A 21,046-nucleotide genomic window follows, 5' to 3' on the forward strand; every position below is an offset into this window, starting at 1 on the left:
TGCATCCTCTGGGAACAATGAAGGCCTGTCTGTGACTAGAGTCAGTTTACCAATGGGAGACTCTTCACACTTTTTTTTTTTTTGGACATCACAATACAGAGAAACTCCAGGTTTACCCTGCATATCTGGAGTCCGGATTTCAACCCAACTCAGAATCCCAGCAGAGAACCTTTGCAGCCTCTAGATCTGCAGAGCTAACTGAGACTAATCTAATCATTACTCTACGAAGTGCAACTAAGGAGTTACTGCAAACACCGGTATGTGTTCACTTGTGAAATTGGAAAGTCTTTTGAACATTGTAAAGAAAAGCATATTAAATCTACTTCAATGCCAGAAGGAAAAGAACATCCGAGGGGGGGGTTCTCCTCAGCAGGTAGTGATAACCATTCCCAAACTGTCAGCTTGGTAACTTTGAGCTTTAAATTCTTCGCTGCCTTCTAGCCAGCATGAGCAAAGAATAAAAAATATCCTTTATATAACAGGGATGCGTGTTTTGGTGCGTTATTGTCTCCGTGGTCGGAGCGACTCCTGAGTAGTTGCATCTGTTGGAGAGGCCTCCCAAAGGAAATCTCCCGAGAGGGGAATGGTGCAATGTCTTCTGGGTGTGGCGGCGGCAGAACGTTTCACTGGACTGCAGCCAGACTGGCATGATTATCATTACTCCATTGTCTCAGTGAGGGGGGGGGCTCAGCAGACCATTACCCCCCCCCCCCCCCCGCAGCCTCTGGATGCTTGGAATTAAATATTATTAAAGAGGGAATTCCTCCTCCAGTTAAAAGAAGGCAAGGAGGTGGAAAAGGGCAGCTCTCCAACTGTGGTTGAGGTTATCCTGAGTCACGGAGGAACTCCTCTCCCCACCCCCACCCTGGAAAAACCGACAGCCGAACCAGCTGTCAGAGGGGAAAAAAACTGTACGAGTCATATGCGAGGAAGCCAGATCATAGTGTTCACCACCATTTGTGTCCTAAGGCGGGTCTCTCCTGGGTAAAGGTGCAGCATATACGTCCAGAGTAAATTAGCTTTTAGTAATCTTTAGATTCTAGTCTCGGCCTTCAGTGCGTTGAAAACTAAATCCAAAAACAAACAAGCCTGAATGGAATCTCGTGGTTGCGCTCAGTTGTTTTCCTCTTTGGGACTTTTCACCCTCATCTCTGCTGTTACTCAAGTCACAGTGGAATACCACCGCAGCCACACCCAACAAGCCTCCCTACCCAGATTAAAAACACGCATGTACCAAGAACGCACGCACTGTTGCGTACATCATACTACAGACTAGATCAAAGGCGCTCCTGAGCTCTCTGTGGCTCCTCAAAGGAAATCAGAGTCAAACACATATGAAAAGAAAATAGAAGTTTATTAAGTATCTGAATCCTGCTCACCCTTTCACAGTGGGGGAGACAAACACAGACAATCGGCTCAAAATCTGGACACAAACACTCTGAAGGTAAAGTGGAGCAGTCTCTAAACCTGAACATAAATAATGAGGGCGTGGCGCGAGCAGTGCAGCAGCAGAGCGAGCTGAGGGAGTCAGATTGTCTCCGAGTCAATATTCTGAAGCTTGGTACCGGGACCGATCTCATCTTCTCTTCCTAGAGGGGAAATTCTGCATTTTCAAAAATAACTTCGTCAATAAAGCTATAAGGGGGGGGGGGGGTGTTTGACAAGCACGCAGACGGCGAGAGGAACGGCACACAGATTACAATTGTCTGAACCATAATAATAATTTCTACTTCACTTCTTGTAACAGCAGGAAGAAGAAAAAAATGATCCATCTCTCAAAAACCAAATAAATTCTGGGTGTGTTCTCAGAATTTACCACACCGCGAAACAGACAAAGAAACTAGTGACAAAAACAAGCATGGGGCCGATGTCGGCTGCCTCTATGAATGAGTGGACATGCATTAGGATGGGGGGGGGGGCTTAATGGGGGGGTTACCAAACTTTGCCAAATACAGAACAAACTGAGGCAGCGGTGACCCAGCTACTCAGCCCCCTGTCCAAGCCCCCGAGCGACTCCAGCGTCACCGACCTGCCGTGGAATCGTCTCATCGGCGCGTTGATAATGCGAGTGACTCGCAGAAGCAGCGCCGCCCCCCCCCCCCCATCATTCGGCTCCTCCTACTTCCTGTTTTTGGCACCGATGACTTTGGTAAGGCGTGTGCATGGAATCCCACGCTTCTGCTTGTATTTAATTATTTATTGTTCGAGAGTGTGCGTGTGCCTCTCTCTGTGTGTGTGTGTGTGTGTCTGTGCATGTGCCTCTCTGTGTGTGTGTGTGTGTGCCTCTCTCTGTGTGTGTTTGTGCATATCTTGACTGTGTCTTTGTGTCTCGCTCACACTCAAACATCTTTACACTTTTTCATTTGTCCTAACCTAATCCAAAAATAATAATACTACAGTCTTCAGGGTGGGGAGGAGGCATCTGAAGAGGTGGCCCCTCCCCTTCTGATGATGATGATGATGATTCTTCCAGCCTGGCCTCTAGCGGATGGCCTTGACGGGGCTTTTGAAGCTGGAGGCTGCCTGCAGCTGCAGCTGGTAGGCCATGGGGTGAATCTTGAACCCGTAAAGCCTGGAGACAGAAGAGAGTTATTTTAGGGTCAAGCCAGTATCTTGAATTTGCAGTGCGCATTCAGGTCGGCCCTGATAAACCCACCTCGGGACAAACTGGTTGGCGGGCCTCTTGGGTCGGTACTCTGGGTGAACCATGAAGAGCATGTGGGGGAAGCCAGTGCCAAAATAGGCTCCGTCTGTGTGGTGGTGCCTGGAGGATTTGGGGGTGTAGACATCCATACATTTGGGACAGTACAACTTCACCATGGCCTCTCCTGGGATGTCTGACAGACCTGAGGAGGAGGAGGGACAGAGGAAGGTGCCAGTCGTTAATTTTATGTCTCCCTTGGTGGGTGTGCGTAAAAATAAAACAAAGGAACGTGTTAAAGCATCAAAGGGAAAAACTAGAAAAAGCACTCGGAGCGCAGACGTCCACCAAGCAGCGCGTTCCCCTCCTAATTGGATTTACACCGTCCACATGGTGATCTGGATCATCACCAAAAAGGTTCTAAATTGTTCTGGATATCTATATAGACCAACCATAAAAGGTAAAAGTGAATCAGAGTTGACGTGTGTTTTTAACTCATTTTTGAATCCTTAAAGTTTTTAATGTTAAAATGTAATAGTTTTTCTTAACGTCATTCTGGATCCGATCCGGATGAAATCCGGTGGTGAAATAGAGCCCCCCCCCCATTGTCCATAAACATCGGTCAATAATCAACCGAGATATTGAGGAACACATTTTGAAGCTCCGTTGACTGAAATGTTACCAAAAAAAACGCCGGCGATTACATAACCTCCGTCTCAGAGATCACTATGACTCGGTGGAAACGGATCATTGTGAATAAAACGTCTATCCAAAATACAAAGTGTTAATAAAATACGATGCCAAAGGCAAAGTACGAGTCCGTTGTGCCAGAGCGGCTGCAGACATTTGACATATTCAAAGCCTGGAACAGGCTGTAGGAACGTTCAAACGTAAACTTGATGGGCGCTAACGGAGTTCAACGATATCCAAAATATAGATGCAAAGCAGCGGAACAAGGCGACGTGCGTTTTACCACGTTTGAAGCGTTGCCCAGAGCACAGCCTTCTGCTAACAGCACAAATCGTTTAAAACATTGACTTTTAAAATGGGACAGGAATTCAGAATCATGTTTTTACTCACCAATAGGAAGCATATTCTGATTTTCACAATAGACCCGGGGGCAACACCCAAAATCTGCCTGTTGGTATTTCTCTAGCTGTAAAATAAACCACAATTTATGAAACGGTAAGTAGAAATAATTGAAAACTCAGGATGGCAACAGTTTATATCCGTTTAACTATTTGACACGGCCCGGCTGTTTTGTCTCCGTCTCTAAAGAATAAAGATTTAACATTAAATATTGGATAAATAGATGGCATGGGGTTTGCAAACACTTCTTGTTTCTTCTTCAGTAGTGGAGAGTGGAACCTCTTTTGAAGTTCAATGTAAAACCACAGAGGAGGCTCAACGATTCAGTCAAAGAACATTTAAAGACTCTTCGGATAATTAAATTTAAAGGTTTCATTTAAGAAGTCACATCAATACTGGCTCATCTGTCAATCATTAAAATCTATTAAAGTCTATGAAATATCCGTAAATCCTGGAAACATTTCATCTATTTTGATCACTCATTGGTCCGAGATCAATTTACCATCATTTGAATTATTGATGACCTGACCTACGGTTATTAACCTGAATTAATTTTATTTAATTCAGGTCGGTGATTATTGACGTGATGAACTTATTAATAAATGATGAAAACAGCTCTAAACCTCTTAATTTAATCTTCACCAGACCGTATACGTATTTTATATCAAGTCAGCAACAGCTTAAACGCTATCGGAGTGTAGAAGGTCTTCCGCCCTGTTCAGTAAAGCTTAAACAGCTTCAGACGGATGGAGCGGACTTTGCGGGTGGCGCTTGGAGCCTACCATCTGTGCGATGCCCCGGTTAGTGAGGATGTAGCGCGCATGGATGAGGCCGTACAGCATCTCGGCTGCCTGCTCGATCAGGTCGCTCTGGTTGGGATTGTCCTCCAGCTCCTCGTCTGCAAACGCAAAAGAAGAAAAACATCGTCGGTCTGTGAATTTCTTTTGACAGTTGAAAGAGGTACAAAAAAAAAAAAATGGAGATCTTCAAAAGGAAAGGGAACACCGAAGAACTGAGAGACCACTCGGGTTAGACGAAGAACAGGGACACGGTAGGCTTAAATGGTTTCTGATTCATGAACGAACATCTAATAAAGCCTGAGCAACTTGCATTCTTAAAGATGTTTTGATTTGATTTGTACAAAAAGGTCAGGGGGGGGGGGGGGGGGGGGGGCAGGTATTATCTTTCCTACGTCTGCATGGATGGAAACCATTATAATATAATTATAATCGACTGTACTGAGCAGATGACACAAACTTAAGACCAAAAGCTGACATTTTAACTTAATGACTGGATCACAGTCAGGAAAGTCTCCAGAATGAAACCGCTGCAGCTCCTTTACTCGTTCTTCTTGATCTAATGCACAATGGCTGCTTAATGAACATGGTGATGATGATGATGATTTTTTTTATTTTGGTTGTCAGATTGAGACAAAAAAATTAATAAATACAACTTAAACAAAACTAAACATACATTACAACCAAAAAATGAACATTTAGCGTCAACATTTGTTTCATTTTCAAATTTGTTCAGCTTCTTCTGTTGACGTTGCTCAACTCTTCCCCTTGACATCTATTCATAGTTACATCAAACACACACAGAGAAAATAGTCTATGAGGTTTCTTTAAAAAAATATTAAAAAAAACACCACAAAATGTAAATTGTTTTATTGAGTGTAGTATAATATACAGACCTGGTTCCAGGTCCAGGATCATATCCAGTGCCTGGCGGTAATGAGGAACCTGCTCATTGAGTCCTGTCAAGTTAAACTTGTCTTGGATGTAGTCCTCGTCCACCTTTATTTGGGGGGAGGTCAGAGTAGAAATCAAGTAATTGCAGTAAATCTATACAAAATGGTATTCTGAAATACAGACAGGTACGGGGAAGGTGGTTACACATACACACACAAATCAAAAGTAAAGATTTCAGTAGACATGAGCCAATACGAGAGTACAGTAATCCATGGTTTTCAAAGCATTCAGGCCACACAGTTTGTGTCCAAACAGATTAGGACTGCGTGGTGACAATAACACGCACGATCTACCTGACTCACTATTTCCTACTCGATAACGAAGTCCAGATTGCATTTCTTGAACGTTTCCGAATGTCTCCATTGATGGAATCCATTATAACACCGAGATCAGACAGACTCACCTCACAGAAGAACTCATTTCCCCTCAGTCCGCAGAACCAGGAAATCCACGACACCTCCTCAGAACTGCTCATCTCTACCGACCTGTGAAGCAGGCGGCTAAATCAACACCCTCCGAAGTAGCATTAGCTTCTCACGTCGAGTTCATCAGACACTTTCTCACAGGGATCTCAATGCTTGCGATTTACTGACGTTAGCTGTAGCCTGATAAAGGCTAGGCTAGCTGCCATGTTCTCAACCGCTAGCTTCACAGATATACAAGAATGGTGCATTTTAGCAATGAATGTGTCAACGTCGCATGTTATTTGAGCCCGACACAAACTTTGTGAATGCGTAACGCGTTCATACGCGGTGATAAATGACTGATGTAGCACTAGCACGCTACGCTACGCTAAAAAGCCACCAAGCGGATACGACGCGAAATGAAATTCAATATGGCGCCTAGCGAGAAATATACAAATATTGCTCTACGTGGAGCCGTTTCTTCTTCCTCTGTATTTCCACGTGTCGGTACAACTACGCGCGTTCCGCCGCCAACTTACCCGCTTCACAACTGCAGCACTCCGCTAAGAATCCGCTAGAATGCAGCAAGCTCACCGGCGTAAATAAGATGGACACAACCTCCCAGCTCACCCTGTAGGCTCTTCCTCTTCCTCCACCGACTCATTGTAGCATGCAAGGCCAATTGTACACTGCTGCCCCCCGCTGGTGACTATTCACATTACACACACACTTGGAGGTTTTGGTTTGGACGGCGGCAAAGTATTTGAGACCTACCCCTTATTTCTCTCACACACACGCACACACACACACACACACACGCTTTTGAAGGTGGGAGGAAGCCGGAGAAAACACACGCAAACACCGCGCAGAGCAATCGAGCCTGAAACCTTCTTCCAACCATTTTTATTAACATGGTGTGAGATCTTAGTTTCAGGATGCTGACTTTATCTAGTAACACATTTTTAACTTGGAAAGTAAACACTATCCCGATCGAGAGGGGTGGTTTACACCGATTGATGGACCCGATCAGGGCGCATGAAAACACAAGCCGTTCTTACTGCGCATGTCTGTGACGTCACCTATACGCGCTTCTGCTATTCCCGAAAGAAAGAACTGGTCAATATTTCAGACAAACACGTTGCCGGAGATGTTAAAAGGAGAAAACTAAAAGCGCAAACGGGGAAAACGGGTGAAATAACGCTGACGCTTCACGCAGAAAAGCGCGGAGCGATGTTTTGTTTACAACGGAAGTCATTATGGCTTCTTCTTCTTCCATTTCCGGTATACTTGGTATAAATTGTGCATGTCGAAATATTTTTTCACGACCGAAAGTTTGATGAATGAACGCTCAAGTCCTAATCGTACTAGAAATCACTTCACAAAAACACAAGCGGAGAAACAACTGATAGCATCAAATGGTTAACTTTCGATTAGTTATCAATCCTTTACTTGTTTGGGCCAATTTCTATTAAAATTAAAAACTCTTACTTGCAGCTACGGTGCTTTTACGTCATACCCGCACAAAACGTTTCATTGGACCCTCCCCCCGCTATGACGTCATAGCGGATCTTTCAACTTACCACAGCTTTTCAACAATCTTCCATTTCTCCCAAAGAACAATGAGACATGCAATTGCATATTCCATTAAATCAAAAGTAGTTTATTTAACTTTGCCTTCTCTGTATAACTTTATTATAAGACACTTCTCTGCTTGTACATTGCTCCCTTCAACTAAAAAAAAATGGCAACATTTGTTTGTGGGAATGTAAGTTGGGGTAGACAAAAAAAAAAAAAACTTAGATACATACCAATATACATAAATGTGTGTATATTACGGTTCCATTAATAAAACCATAAATGCTAAAAGCAGTTTGAACCACTCCAGGTACCTCGGTAATGCTGGAAACAGTACAATCTTTGAGTATTTTTTTTTTTTTTTTAATGGAATATACAATTTGTTTCTTTCAACATGGGAACATAAAATAAATGAACACATCAACATTAATAGTTAATGAGGGAAGAAGGACTCCTTGAGCCAGTGTTAAGTGTACAACTATCCATGTATAAACCAGTAACAGTCAGGGCAAGCTGCACCCAACGGTGTGTGATCACGCTCAGTGAAAAATAAAACATGTCCAGCTTCACTTGCCTGCTGAAGAACGTAAATGCTTAAATTACACAAAAGAAAAAGAAAAAGAAAATGGTGAACTCTTCCGTTGCACGTTCATTCGGATGCTCGATATATACACACAGCTGAATGTATATACGCAGATCTATTTGAGAAACAGTATTGTCGTATAATATTGTTTAAATCAAGTGTGGGAAAACAAGGCAAAAAGTGCTTGCCAGTCATGTTAACCCTCTGGTCCCCCACCCTTGCCCCAGTTATTACACAAATACCAGAAAACACACACACGCACACACACACACACACATCAAATGCCCTACTCACAACATCCCAGAGACAATCTTCAAACTGTCAGTAAACAAACATACCCCAACTTACAGCAGTGACAGAACTGATGCATTAATCTATTTAGTTCACGCTGGACGCTGTCCCCCCCCCCCCCCGGTCATTTCCTCAAGCGGTGTCCCCTTCCGTGTCTTTTCCGTAAGATACAAAACTATTTCTGTGAGAGTTTTCCTGCTTCAATCCAACGTCTCCTAACACTTCCAGGTCGGCGTCATTCGCAGCGAGTGAAATCTTGCAAACAGTATGAACAAGGAGACGGTGACTGGCGAGACTCTTCGTCACCCTTTCAGCAATGTCCCAAATTAGCACGATTTACCGGTTGCCTCCGTGTACTCTAACAAGCCATACTAAGAACTCGCACTTTGAAAAAAATACTTCCTCAGACAGAGAGCTCTTGGTAGCAATCCTTCATAGTGTGGAAAGTCTCTACTCGGGCACAGAGAGGGGGTTGTTATCGTACAATACTCAGCGCAACGCTGTACTCTGGGCCCAGACAGAGTACCTGTCTCGTTGCCTCCCATGTAACTTGGCCATAAACACAAAAAAAGGAAAAAAAAACAGCAACCATGTACTTTTGTTACTCTAAAAAGGAGTGCTTATTGGAACAATTTCATTTACCTACTGAAGCAAAAACAATTTTGTGGAAGTCACACCTTTTTTTTCCTTCTTTATTTCATTATGACCTACATTTTCATTCCAAAAAAAAAAAAAAGAAGAGTCACTGATGAACAACATTGGAAGTTAAAAATAAAGCCATCGGGCTCGCAATGCAGCCTTCAGAGTAAACAAAACTCAAAAATAAGAGTAAAACTATCATTCCTGGGTTACCTCGGATCTTGTGGGCAGCATTTTTGCAGAAACGGGATACTATGATGAGGACCAAATAAAATGGAGCCAGTGTAGGTCAACCTGGGTCACACCGACTATGAACAAGCAGCAGAAACACTGAGACAAATCAAAGCAACGCGTAGGTGACCAGTACGCGTTAGTATTTCAGCCAGTCTCATTATAAAATCAGACAATACTCTGCAGCAGAACCAAGAAATCAGTGAAAATAGGAATTGGGAAATTTAGTAATAAAGTATTTAAATGAGCAGGGTTTTATAAGGAGGACACAAACGCACCTCTAATATTCTCCAGAGGCATAAACTGAAATGACAAGACAACAAGAAAGGACACCGAAACAACCCAAAATCTTATATTACATTGTTCTCGTTAAAAGATGAGGCTGTACTCTCTCCGTTTGATAGGGCTGTAGTGCAGTACTACACTACTGCACTACTAAATACCACTCAAGGCCAAAGTGTGGTAGAAAAATACACAAGTACGTAAATATAAAAAATTTGCCCAACCCCAAAAGCCAATTTAATCCCATTTTTCCTTTCACGCTCACACGACTGCATGAACTCGATGTTTGCAGGGATGGCATATTTGTGCTTGAATATGCGATGTGTGTGTGTGTGGGGGGGGGGGGGGGTGTATGTGCTGCGCTCTCTGAACATCATCTGTCAAAACCACATGCATCTCCAGCCACATGCTTGTCAATTCCAACTGGGGGTGGGACTCTCAAGTGACAGTAATGAGGGGGGGGGGGGGGAGCACAAATGAAGCACTAAACAAAGTGGAATATATGGAGAAATTTACAATAACGGACGGTAGATAGCAGATTGATGCAAGGGGGGGGTGATGTGAAGGGCTTAAAATGAATGCCGTCTCCATTTACTGTACAGCACAACGCGTTCAGGGACGTCGAGAGAAATGGATTCAAATGTAGAGGGCGAGTTTAATGCGTGTTGGTTTCACCTGTAATGTTTTTTTTTTAAAATATTTCATCACTTCCTATTTTTTGGGGAGGGCCAGTTGCCCCGCTTCTCCCCACGGTTGCCCCCCGCGTTACCAGGGCCGCTGGAGCCGCCTCCGGGCGGGCCTCGATGGCCCCTTCCTCCCCCGCCTCCGCCAGCGTTCACCCTGCGGTTCTGTCGCTCCATGCCAGGACGCTGGCTCGAGAAGCTTCTTTTATTGGCCGAGGGCTCTTTACCCGTCATCTCGCGCTCGACCGCGCCCCCGCCCCCGCCCTTTCCCAAGTGGTGGGGGTGGTGAGAATACGATTTCCCTCCTCCTTCCCTGTCTCTGAACTCCGTGAAGTCGCTGCTCTCCGAGGCGGTCTCCCACTCCTCATTGGCCTGGTCAGAGTTCTGGTTGGTGAAGTCGGGGGACTTTGCTCCATGGGTGTGGTGGTGCTGGGGGGGGTTCAGCCCGGCATTGCCCTGGTTGTAGTGGTGATGGTGGTGGCTGTTTGCGTTACTGAGGTGCCCGCCCCCGCTGCTGCTGCTGTTGTTGGTCGTCGCCGCAGCACTGTGGTTGGCAGCCGGGGCGTTGCCAGTCATGGGAGCGGAGACGGGGCCTCCATTACTGTCCTGAACTGAATTCAAGGATGGAGACGAGGGTCTTCCTCCCCCAATGACCCCCACGCCTCCATTGATGCGTGCTGCATTCTCCCGCTCCTTCAGTCTCCGGAAGCGGGGCGGCTTATCCTGTTGATGCTGGGAACGGCCATGACGGCGACGCCGAGGCGGTCGCTCAAACCCGCCGGGAGGGAACCCACGGCTGGGGGGGGGAGGGAGCGGATTTGGCCCTCCGGAGTTTGATGTCGGGTTGGCGGAAGCTTGTTGGGTTACAACGCCTCCGTTTTCAGTGGAACCTTGACTGATAGGAACTGCTGCAGGCAGAGGTGCCTGATGGGGATTGGACCCCTGACTTTGAATTTGGCTCGCGTCAGACATCTTGTCTTTCTTCTCTCCTCCATTCCCTCCCCTGCCCAAGTCTTTGGGCCCGGAGGTTTGAGGCGGGCCTTGCTGCTTTCGGCCCGTCGACTTGGAAGATCCACTGTGAGAGGATGAGCCGGGCCCGACCCGGTGTCCTGCAGGTGCTCCTCCAACATTACCACTGCCCCGGTATACGTTCCCACCGCCGCTACCTCCACCCCTGCCCCTTCTAGAAGGCACACCCCTGGGGGTGAAGACCCGTGCCTGTGGGCCTCTGGGGGGTGCAGACGACATGGAACCACCGCGAGTGGTGTTGGCACGATCAGAGCCGTTCTTGGTGTTGGCTTTCTGGACGTCATCCTTGTCAGATTGACCGACGTCGCTCGCCCCGCTCTCACTGCCCGTCTCTGAACCCCGCTCCCTCCTCCTCTTGGGGATCTCCTCGTATTCAGAGCCCTCGCTGCGGGTTTCGCTGCGGTTCCTGGCCCTGGCCGGGTTATGCTGGGACCGATCCTGACCGTGTCTGCCACCGCCGCCCTCGCCCTTGGACTCGTGGTGGGGGCCAAACGCAACGGAGGGGCGGTAGTCTCTGCCGCTCCTACCCCCCATTCTGCCCCGACTGCCGCCACCACCAGGCCCAGCAGTGGCTGTGTAAGAACCGCGGTAGCCACGCCCGCGTCCAAAGAACTCTCCTCGCCCACGAGCCGCCCTGCTGCCTTTCACAGGGACTCCTTGGTGGTGGGTAGAGTTGCCCCCTCTTTCAAAGGAGCGGTCCCCGTCCCTCCTGGAGGACGACCCTGAAAATCCTGATGAATTGTCGCCGTCTTTGGGACCTCTACCTGAACCTCCCCCTCCTCCTCCTCCTCCTAAGAAACGATCCCTTCCTCCACTCCGGGGTTTGGCGGTCTGGGCCGACTCACCTCTCGATGGAGCAGATGCGTTCTGGGAGATGGAGGCTTCCTGCTTCATGGACGCAGCCTGGCCGCCGTCTTGTCCTTTGTCTTTTACAAAGCCCACATTTGTTTTTTCCCCTCCGTCAACTTCCCCTCCATCTCTCTTCACCTCCTTTATCACAGGCTTTTTAATTGGACCGGCCCTCTTGTTGGCGTTGCCGCCTCCTGTCTGGTTGGAGGGTTTGTGGTCCGACGCAGCGTTTGAGGAGTCCTCTCCTCCGCGGGAGTGACTCCCACCTCCTGCATTGTTGACCCTCCGGCCATGAGAGGACCCTCCACCTGCACTGCTGCCCGGCCGCGGCCCCCAGTGGGTCTCTGTCCTGTTCTCCCGTGCTCCTCTTTGGTTTGATTTCGGATGCGGGTGATGCTGCTGTGACTGCGTGTGACTGCTATGCTGAGAGGGAGGTGGGCTAGCGGTCACTGCGGCATGAGGCGCGTACGCCAGGCCCATTTTCTCCGGCTTCGCATGCACACCCACAGTGCCGCCCCTTTCACCGAGACTGTGCCCAACACCGGCTTCACTCTCTCGCTGGGACGGGTTACGATGCGGGGCAGCTTTGACGCTCCCATCTTCTCTTGCGGAAGAGGAAGAGGAGGAAGAAGAGCTCGAAGATGAAATGGGAGGCTGCTGGATCGGGGGAGAAGAGTCCGTCTTCTTGGCAGGGGCCTCAGCAACTCTGTCGCGTTTGCTCTCTGACTTGTGGGGGTGCAGAGGGAAATGAGCCTGTTGCGGGTGGTGGCCGTGACGCTGATGGTGATTGCTCTCAACGGGAGGGAGATCAGCTCGTCCATTACGATCGTAGTGAGGGTGGGGGGCTCCCCAAATCTGTCCCTGCTGGGATCCCCGCACCGGCCCTTCATCTGGGTGGGTGAAACCATGCAGGTGGTTTCCCCTTTCACTCGCCCTCTGTTGCTGTTGATGAGGAATCATCCTCCCACCTTGGTCGGGGAAGTTGCTATAGTTGCTCCGCCCGCTCATGTAGTGGTGAGGGTGGTGGCTGCCTCCCTGGGGCCCAACTTGAGTGCCAACTGCGGGCGGAGTCTGATTGGACGTGCCAGAGTTGGAGATGGGTTGCTGAATCGGTCCCAATGCCCCTTCTCGCATGCGGTGTGGAGGAGTGTCGCTCCTAAAAAACAAATAAACATGTTTAGAAATGCAAGTAATTTCACTGCGATAAAAGCTTTTTCCTTAGTATATTGAGAACATATGAAGCTACAGCTACAGCAAACTCCGAGGCTGGAGACAGTATCATTAGCACGTATCAAAGAAATCCAGTAACTACTTTTGAAAATCTTCCAACACCGTTCTGTGTACGCTACACGTCGTAGCAAAAAGGAAATCAAAGACCAGCAAAAGCAAACGAAACTTCTCTTTGAAGATTCAGCTAAAAGGTCATTGTTTTTTTTAAATTCACCTGGAAAATGTTTAACTTCCTCTTCACTTAATTCATACCTGGGTCCTTTGGTTGCTTCATCATCCTCCAAAGCTTGCTTCTGCCTGAGGGGCGATGCAAGGCTGCGGCCCTCCACTCCACCAGGGAATACTTCCTGACCCCACGACAACTTGGGATCCATGGGGGGCGTCCCGCGGTGAGGACGCCCTGGATGCTGTTGCTGCCTGTCAAAGGGGTCTGAACCAGATCCCCCAGAATCAGACCTCTCACGCCCAATAAGACCTGCGGTGAATTTGTTTGGTTTTTAAGAAAATGCCTATAAAAAAAATATCGTAAACAATAAAAGACGGCTTGTTGACTCGAATCAACAAAGTCGTGACTTTGTCTCACTGCCCAACTACTTTCAAGCTACTGAACTTTTTGCAATACAGTCCTACTATTCCCTCTGCTAATGTCGCATCCACTCACCTGACGGGTGCATTCCAGTTGCATAGTAGTCCATTGGTGGCGGGCGTCCCTGCATCATTCGAGGGTCCATGTAGGGCATCATCATCCAGCGAGGGTCAAAATTCATTGCCAGGGGAGGAGGTCGAACCATACTTCCAGGTTGATACAGAGGCCCCCCTTGCTTGGGCCCAGGTCCCGACTGGGGAGCTGAACCTGGCGGGGGACCCTGTGGGGCTTGGGGCTGGGGAGACAGCTGGCTTTGAGTTGCTTGGTTATGCTGCTGCTGCTGTTGCTGCCACTGCTGCTGTTGCTTCAAGAGCTGCTCCTGAAGAGAAATGAACACAAAAGGCAATTTCTTACCAGCAGTGGTAGCGCCATTCGTAGCAGCCTTTGGAAATTGTGCGCTTTTATTTTTTTGAAGTTCCCAACCACTGCAACAATATTTAATTTACAGACAAGTATGCATGCTAACCTGCTGCTGCCTCTGAAATCGGGGTGGAAGAGACTTCTGGTACTTTGAGTAACCCGGGCCGGGGGGGCCGCCGGCTTGGCGACCGGCTCCCACGCCAATATTATCAATCTTCACTGGATCGACTCTTTCAGCTCCATTTCCAGAACGAATGTGAGGACTGCCGACAGTCTCTTCCTTAATTTCTCCTGGTGAAGGTACATCCGGTGTGGGCTGCTGTGGCTGTGGAACTGCCGACTGGGGACATTGGTGAGCATCTGGAGCAAGAAAGCAGGTTGAAGGGTCGATTTAGGAACCAGGCAAGAGGTGGAAGCTTTATTTAACCACATCAGAAAATAAAATCACACGTTAGTGATCCAAACGATTCAAACCAACCATCATTTGCCTCAGGGCATTCAAGTCATGGATCCCTAACCAATTTAAAATTAAATACATTTTATTTTATTAATCAATGTCTAAATCTCAGTGCAATGCTGCTGCGAGAAGGAACACAGGAGAATGCGGTGTCAATATCATTTACAACACCATCAACCAGGAACTGCACCTCACGTAGCATGTACCGGCGTTCCCCGATTGTTGGTATGTAGAATAGTGGAAAAGTAATGAGTTAAAATATCCTAATGTTGGTAAAACGGTACAAACCCGTAAAAAAAGTAGGTATTCTCACGCCCCATATTATTGCACTTTATACATTTGAATACTGGATGTTTTATCTTTATTTAATTTAAAACAGAGGGCATCTGAACATTGTTTTTAAGGCCATGGATGAAAGTTTCTTCTTTGAACTTGAACTTTGAACACCGGTCATCCTAGACTACTCACCTGCACTGGAGTCGTAGCTGCTGTTGCTGCTGGCCCGTTGATGGTCCGCCACTCCAGGACTCGGCCCGTGCTGGACACCGAGCGCCGGAGGCTCCTCGGGATCCACACACGGGGACGGGGGCTGGCTGACGTTCGGGGAGGAAGCTGAAATGGATGGACTCCGGCTGCCTGCTGTGGCAGCTGTGGAGTTTCCATCAAGGCTGGGAGTTTTGCTGCTGCTTTCACCACTGCCCACGTTGCTACCCTGCTGCTGCTGCTGTTTTTCATCCAGCATTTTTAGCTTCTCTGCACACGCTGCGCGTCTCTCCTCCTCCATCCGGCGTTCCTCCTCCTCACGGCGGCGACGGGCTCGCTCGACCGCAGCAGATATCTCAGTGGAGGACTGCTTCCTGCGCTGGCGCCACGTTTCGTCCTCGTCATCTCCCTGGGCACCGTGGGCCAGCGAGCCAGGCTGGGGGGGCGGATTAGGGCCTCCAGCTGCTTGCTGATGCTGGGCAGGGCCAGGTTTCCCCTGGACTACAGACGCGCCCTGGTTGTGGGACCGGTCCTTAACAGTAGGAAATAGTTGATGTTTTATCATGCAATTTTCAACCATCCACATCACTACAATATTTTGTGAAAAATGTTTTGCAAATGTCAACAGTCAAACCTGGTCTAGTGACCACCTCTGATTGCCTTTCGGCAGTCCTGTTTTAGTTAACACACACACACACACACACACACACACACACACACACACGACCACAAAACCAATACTCCACGCACAGCAGGAAGAGAAACTCCTGACTTACGGCAAAGGGAGAAATCAGCCGACTGATGGGAGCTTTTTAGTGACACAGAATCCCGATTCTCTCCTTGTACTAAAGCATTGCTACAGGATCGCGCCCCACAGCTTGAGGGGGACCACTGTAAAGCCTCGGCACAGCCGCCCGTTGCTGGCCGGACAGTTTCAACCAACACCATACTATTGCTGCTAACATGATGAAGGGTGAGAGTGTCAGGTTTAAAAAAATAAACAATCCCTGAAATCATAGCTGGATTCTCTTCATTGGATATCCACAGTGCAGACAGGACAGGGTGAAAGCAAACAGCCTTAAAATGTCTGATCGTCAAGTGAGACGGCGACTTGGGGTCAGCAAACGAATTTCAGGAATCAAAACACATTTTAATAAGACTATAAATACTAAAGAAAATTTACAATAATCACGAAAGTACTACATACTAAAAACTAGAAATTGCCATGCCTTGGTTGTATCGTGAATCGTTTATTTTTAATAAGACCATCTGTCTAACGTGGCCACTTTCCTTCAGATTTCTCACACAGGTTTGACTGTATAATAAAACTCAAAAGGTAAAAAGCAAACTTGAGACTGAAGATCGTCTCTCACAAGACCCGTGGGTGGCGAATGAGATAATGATAAAATGGCTTGTCTATGAGGACCTAGTCAGACGACTACCTGTCGATAAAAGGAGTAAGGCCCTTGTCCAAGGAGCGGCCCAGGTGGGGGGGAGGGCTGCTCCCGGTAACCACCCAATCCAGGCCTACGCCCCTGTATACAGGCAGACACAGTTAGCCACGGGCCACCACAATAATCTACACTGACACAAGCACATACTAGCACACGTTGGATCACAGAAACTCTTGGATTAGCAGTGTGCACAATTAGTCATGCGCTGACAATTTGGACGTTTTCACTGCTCGAGAGCGGCTCGTCTGGCCAACACCTTGTCGTCGATGCTCGGTATCTCTACCTGGTAGTTGGATGGTGCACCTGGGCCCCCCCAGCCGCTGCCTCCCTCTTCTGGCCATCCTGGCTTGCTGGAGGGGGCTTGAGGGCCATTGTCAGTATTAGAAGGAGGAGTGTAGCGAGCGTCTCCGCCACCGTCTGAGGCTCGAGAGCGAGAGGTGGCTGGAGGGCCATCCTGGGACCGCTGCTGCTCCCTGAGGACAGCCACAGAAAAACAAGCCTTTTAAAAAAAATAAAAAAAACTGCAAAGACACTACAGTCCAGTTGTTAGACAAAACATATTTCAGTTTAATTTGTTTTTGGTCACATACCGCAAGTCATTGTTAACTTCAGTTTTCTCTTCTCCCCCCTCTTCGTCTCCTTCATCATCACTGAACTTCAACTTGGCCGAGTAGTCAATCTCCTCATGAGCTCCTGTTGGAATAAAAGCAAAACGTGCAACCGCAGTTAAGATCCCATCGCCAACAAGCAAGCAAGAGAAAATGCTGAAACCTACACAAGACGTCGACCGGAATCATAAAGGAAATACCCGAGTCGAGTTGGAACAGCCTGAGATAATGCTAGAATTGACTGATACTTGGAGAATATAATGGCATTTACCCTGTTTTTCCCAGTTAGTGGAATGCAAGTTCCACAGTCCTGCATTCAACTCCAAAAATGTAAGTCTGTTCTGCATTTCCCTTTGGCGATGCTCCGAGTCTGAATTCGCCAAAGTTCACTCCTTAGTACCAGTTCTATTCAAATCAGTCTTTTTAAACCGTCGCTCACTACATTATCTAAAAATCAAATTTTTTATTTAGTCAGTTAATGATCCATTCAGGATCCCCATGTTCTTTCTCACTTCACTGGTATCAGGTTCAACAGCAAAGCCAGTCTATGGATTAGTTGTATATTTGAGACATCATTTTTACCAGCCCAGCCCTCGTCTCCATCGTGGTCAAGTTCATCGAGCTCCTTCAGGTCATTCTGCTTTAGGATCGGGGGTCGCTTCACCACCTCTCCACCCTGAGGCTTGTTGTCAGGCCCACCCTGCCCACGAGAGAACCTTGGGGGGAATATAATATATATACACATACATATATTAAGCGAGACCAATTTTTCTTCCGAAACGTTTTTTGGGGTTCTATGTTGGGTTGGGGCCTGAGCGAAAACAGGATAATTACTTGGCCTTACAAACGCTTACAACCTAAATTTTGCAAGGAGCATACCGTTGAGCGGGCCCGTCCCCAAGTGCTGGGTACCTGTAGGGAGCCTGTGGCCCGTAGGGGGCCGCGAAGGGCAGGTAGGGAGGAAACATCTAAAAGAAAAAGAAGAGACTCTGATGAAGTTTGAAAACAGATTCTTTATATTAAAGGAGAATAGAGCTGGCGGCTAAGCTTTAATGTACAAAGGAAGCACAATACAACAAAGGCCGGGCAATTCCACCGCATTACCATCATTATAAGAAAAATCAAACGGACCAAGGCAAGAAGATAACTTACGAAGGGTGGATGCATGATTCCTCTGTATTGGGGGAACCCAGGACCCACAGGGGGCTGGGGCAGCGGCAGGGCGGGGCTGCCTGCGGGAGGGTTCCTAGGTGGCCCATGGGACTGTGAGCTTGAAGGTGCTCCATCCATCACAAGAGCCCCACCAGTGCCACCCTCCGCAGCCCCCTCCCCAGAGAGGGTGGGTGCCAGGGCTCGGCCCCCACCGTCCCGCCAGCTTGTAACGTCTGGGGAAGCAAGGCCAGAGATACAACCTTAGAAACAACACACTTGGTTGACACTTTTGTCCAAGCTAGGGCTGGACGAGGAAATTGTTTTACTGTCTACATTTTGTCTTTTCTTCACACTGACTCAATTACATCAGTCAGAAGTCAATTATTGGAGATGAAGCAAACGTCTTCTCACTTTGGGGGCGGAGGCTTGGTCCGGGCCCATACCACTGATCTGCAGTGCCCTGTTCTCTGCCAGCTTTGTCCTGGTCGCCAGCCGCCTGCAGGGTGGGAAATTCCTCGCGAGAGAATGGCGATGGTTGGTTTAATCCCTTTCCACCTGCAGAAAGAGCAGAGGAAGTTTTTTTCCCTTCTGAAAGTTACACATTCTTAACAAAATAGCTTTAATTCCAGAGAAACGCATAAGGAAAAAAACAGGAATGGAGACCCACCATCCCCTACTCCATGCATAACACTGGCCTGTGCCCAGGACCTTGCCCCTGCGGCCTGGGTTGTATTTGAGACCAGAGCCTAGTAAGAGGACAATGATATGTAAAATACAGCTCGTGTGAATCATATATAGAAAAAATGACTTGGTCTTCATGTTTACTGTGTGGGTACCTCTGAAGCTGGCGGGGTTCTCGGGCGGGTCGGTGCAGGCGTCGTTGAAGCCACATTCTGCTGCAATTCCGGCTGCGGTGCTGACAATGCATCGGTACTGAAAGCAATAAATAAAAAATAAATAAAGAGTTATGCAAGGCAGGATTCAAATGCTACAGATTGCTTCAAAAGGCATCGAAGTCTAAAATTTGTGAGAGATTGGTTGCAGAAGCAAGGTTACTTACCTCTTTGGGTCCGCTTGTTCCTGTTTGCTTGCCCATCCTGTGCCGTCTTTGGGAACGAGCGAGACGTTGGGATCGTTGCCTTTGTTCTCCGCCTTCAGACTGGGCAGGTTGGCAGGAGGTGGCATACGCCGAGCGGAGGCAACTTTACCAAGAGACTGTAGGCCATGGCGGGGGGGAACTGATACAGGGACGAGAGAAGTGGTCATTAGGTGCAGGTGGAACCTGATGACTAGGACTAAGGGAAGAGGGGGGGTGGGTGCAGGTCTTCAGTGAACATCAGACCTCTCCTACACTGTAATGAGGACCTACACCCCTGTTTTTGGGTGGGCGATCGCTGCCTGTTACTATGTGATGGAAGAACCTGAAAGGGTGCAGAGAGGATGGAAAATGGCAATAAATATTCTGCTTGAAATATTTCTCTGCCCAAAACGCTCATTTCCTCAGGTTTTTGTTGAAAACTGGTGATTCCGGTACAGCACAGCAGTGCATGGCTTCATTTTATAGCAGAGGCAAGTGTGTAGTTCGGTAATGGGGACCAATGCTGAACCCTGCTGGGGAGCCCCTGAATAAAACAGACTGGGGACGCGGCACAGTCCAGCAGCTTTCACAAATAAGCCTCTGGCTCTGGTCAAACTGACATACGGAAGATCGTGAGCCACTCGTCATTATTATTCTCTATGTGGCTACAGTAGTGATTCACTAACGAAATATGTTTCTGTCAGATAATCCACACATCACTACCAGATATGCTGATAATCTCCGCCCAATTTAAGGGAGCTACTGTGAAGACGTCACATTTTCATCTAATATGGTCCAGCACTGGCCCAAATAAGAGCTTGGATGTAGGATACTATTACTCTAACAATATAATCTTGAAGAGATGGATGCGAAGCCCTGAAAACAAAGTAATAAAATATATATTTATACTCTCTGCAAATGTAGGTGTGCAGCCTGTCAGAAGATGCAGCATCATCCACTTCATGAATTGCAAATTTGCAACACAGCAATTAGGGAGACAGTAGCCTAATGCATTCGAAGGGCAAATACAAGTATCTTGCAGCAGATCTGTTACTATAGGCAACATCTGTTAAATTACAAAGGACTGACAGCCCTTCTCAAAACAAGAAATCAGAGATTAAAATTGTTAAATAGATTGCCCTTTCGTTACCCCGGACAGAACCACCAATACTCACCAACAGGCTTTTGTGTTTCAAGGCTCTTTCCTTTGTATGTATCAAACAGGTTGAGAGACGCATACTTGGTTTTGCCTTCCTTCCCCTTTGCAGTTTGCCCAGAGCGCTCTGACATTGCGCTGTCCGCTCATTGAGTATGGTGAGCCTTGAGACTGAAGAGAAGAGAGAAGATAAAGAACGCGAGTGACAGAGACAGATGTAACAGGTATACGCCGAAATTAAAAGTAATATTCGTATAGTATAATAGTATTTATTATACAAGCACGCATGCAAAAACCATGTCACATTACAAATCCTGACCAAATGATGTGTCGTGATGGAATTAAACAATTTGGCTCCTCGTCTTTTCTCACGAT

The 21,046-nt window shown here is 47.5% G+C and overlaps 2 protein-coding genes across 2 annotated transcripts; both read right to left on the bottom strand.

Annotated features, from left to right (window-relative positions):
• Positions 1–1,335: 1,335 nt before the first annotated feature.
• On the bottom strand, positions 1,336–6,536 carry csnk2b (casein kinase 2, beta polypeptide). Its single transcript, XM_068747082.1, has 7 exons — positions 6,425–6,536; positions 5,885–5,966; positions 5,424–5,526; positions 4,513–4,628; positions 3,722–3,797; positions 2,657–2,846; positions 1,336–2,572 (listed from the first exon to the last, which is right to left on the bottom strand). The coding sequence occupies exons 2-7, from the start codon at positions 5,954–5,956 to the stop codon at positions 2,482–2,484; spliced, it is 648 nt and encodes a 215-aa protein (XP_068603183.1). The 5' UTR covers positions 5,957–5,966; positions 6,425–6,536; the 3' UTR covers positions 1,336–2,481.
• A 3,460-nt stretch (positions 6,537–9,996) lies between these two features.
• Positions 9,997–20,805, bottom strand: prrc2a (proline-rich coiled-coil 2A). Its single transcript, XM_068747586.1, has 18 exons — positions 20,691–20,805; positions 19,498–19,675; positions 19,264–19,370; positions 19,105–19,167; positions 18,849–18,992; positions 18,438–18,670; positions 18,165–18,253; positions 17,868–18,001; positions 17,268–17,370; positions 16,961–17,150; positions 16,666–16,758; positions 15,437–15,755; positions 15,209–15,388; positions 14,390–14,643; positions 13,939–14,242; positions 13,530–13,752; positions 12,551–13,203; positions 9,997–12,496 (listed from the first exon to the last, which is right to left on the bottom strand). The coding sequence occupies exons 1-18, from the start codon at positions 20,803–20,805 to the stop codon at positions 10,191–10,193; spliced, it is 5,688 nt and encodes a 1,895-aa protein (XP_068603687.1). The 3' UTR covers positions 9,997–10,190.
• Between the last annotated feature and the right edge of the window lie 241 nt (positions 20,806–21,046).

This window comes from Brachionichthys hirsutus, chromosome 13 (genome assembly GCF_040956055.1).
Source record: "Brachionichthys hirsutus isolate HB-005 chromosome 13, CSIRO-AGI_Bhir_v1, whole genome shotgun sequence".
Lineage (NCBI taxonomy): Eukaryota > Metazoa > Chordata > Actinopteri > Lophiiformes > Brachionichthyidae > Brachionichthys > Brachionichthys hirsutus.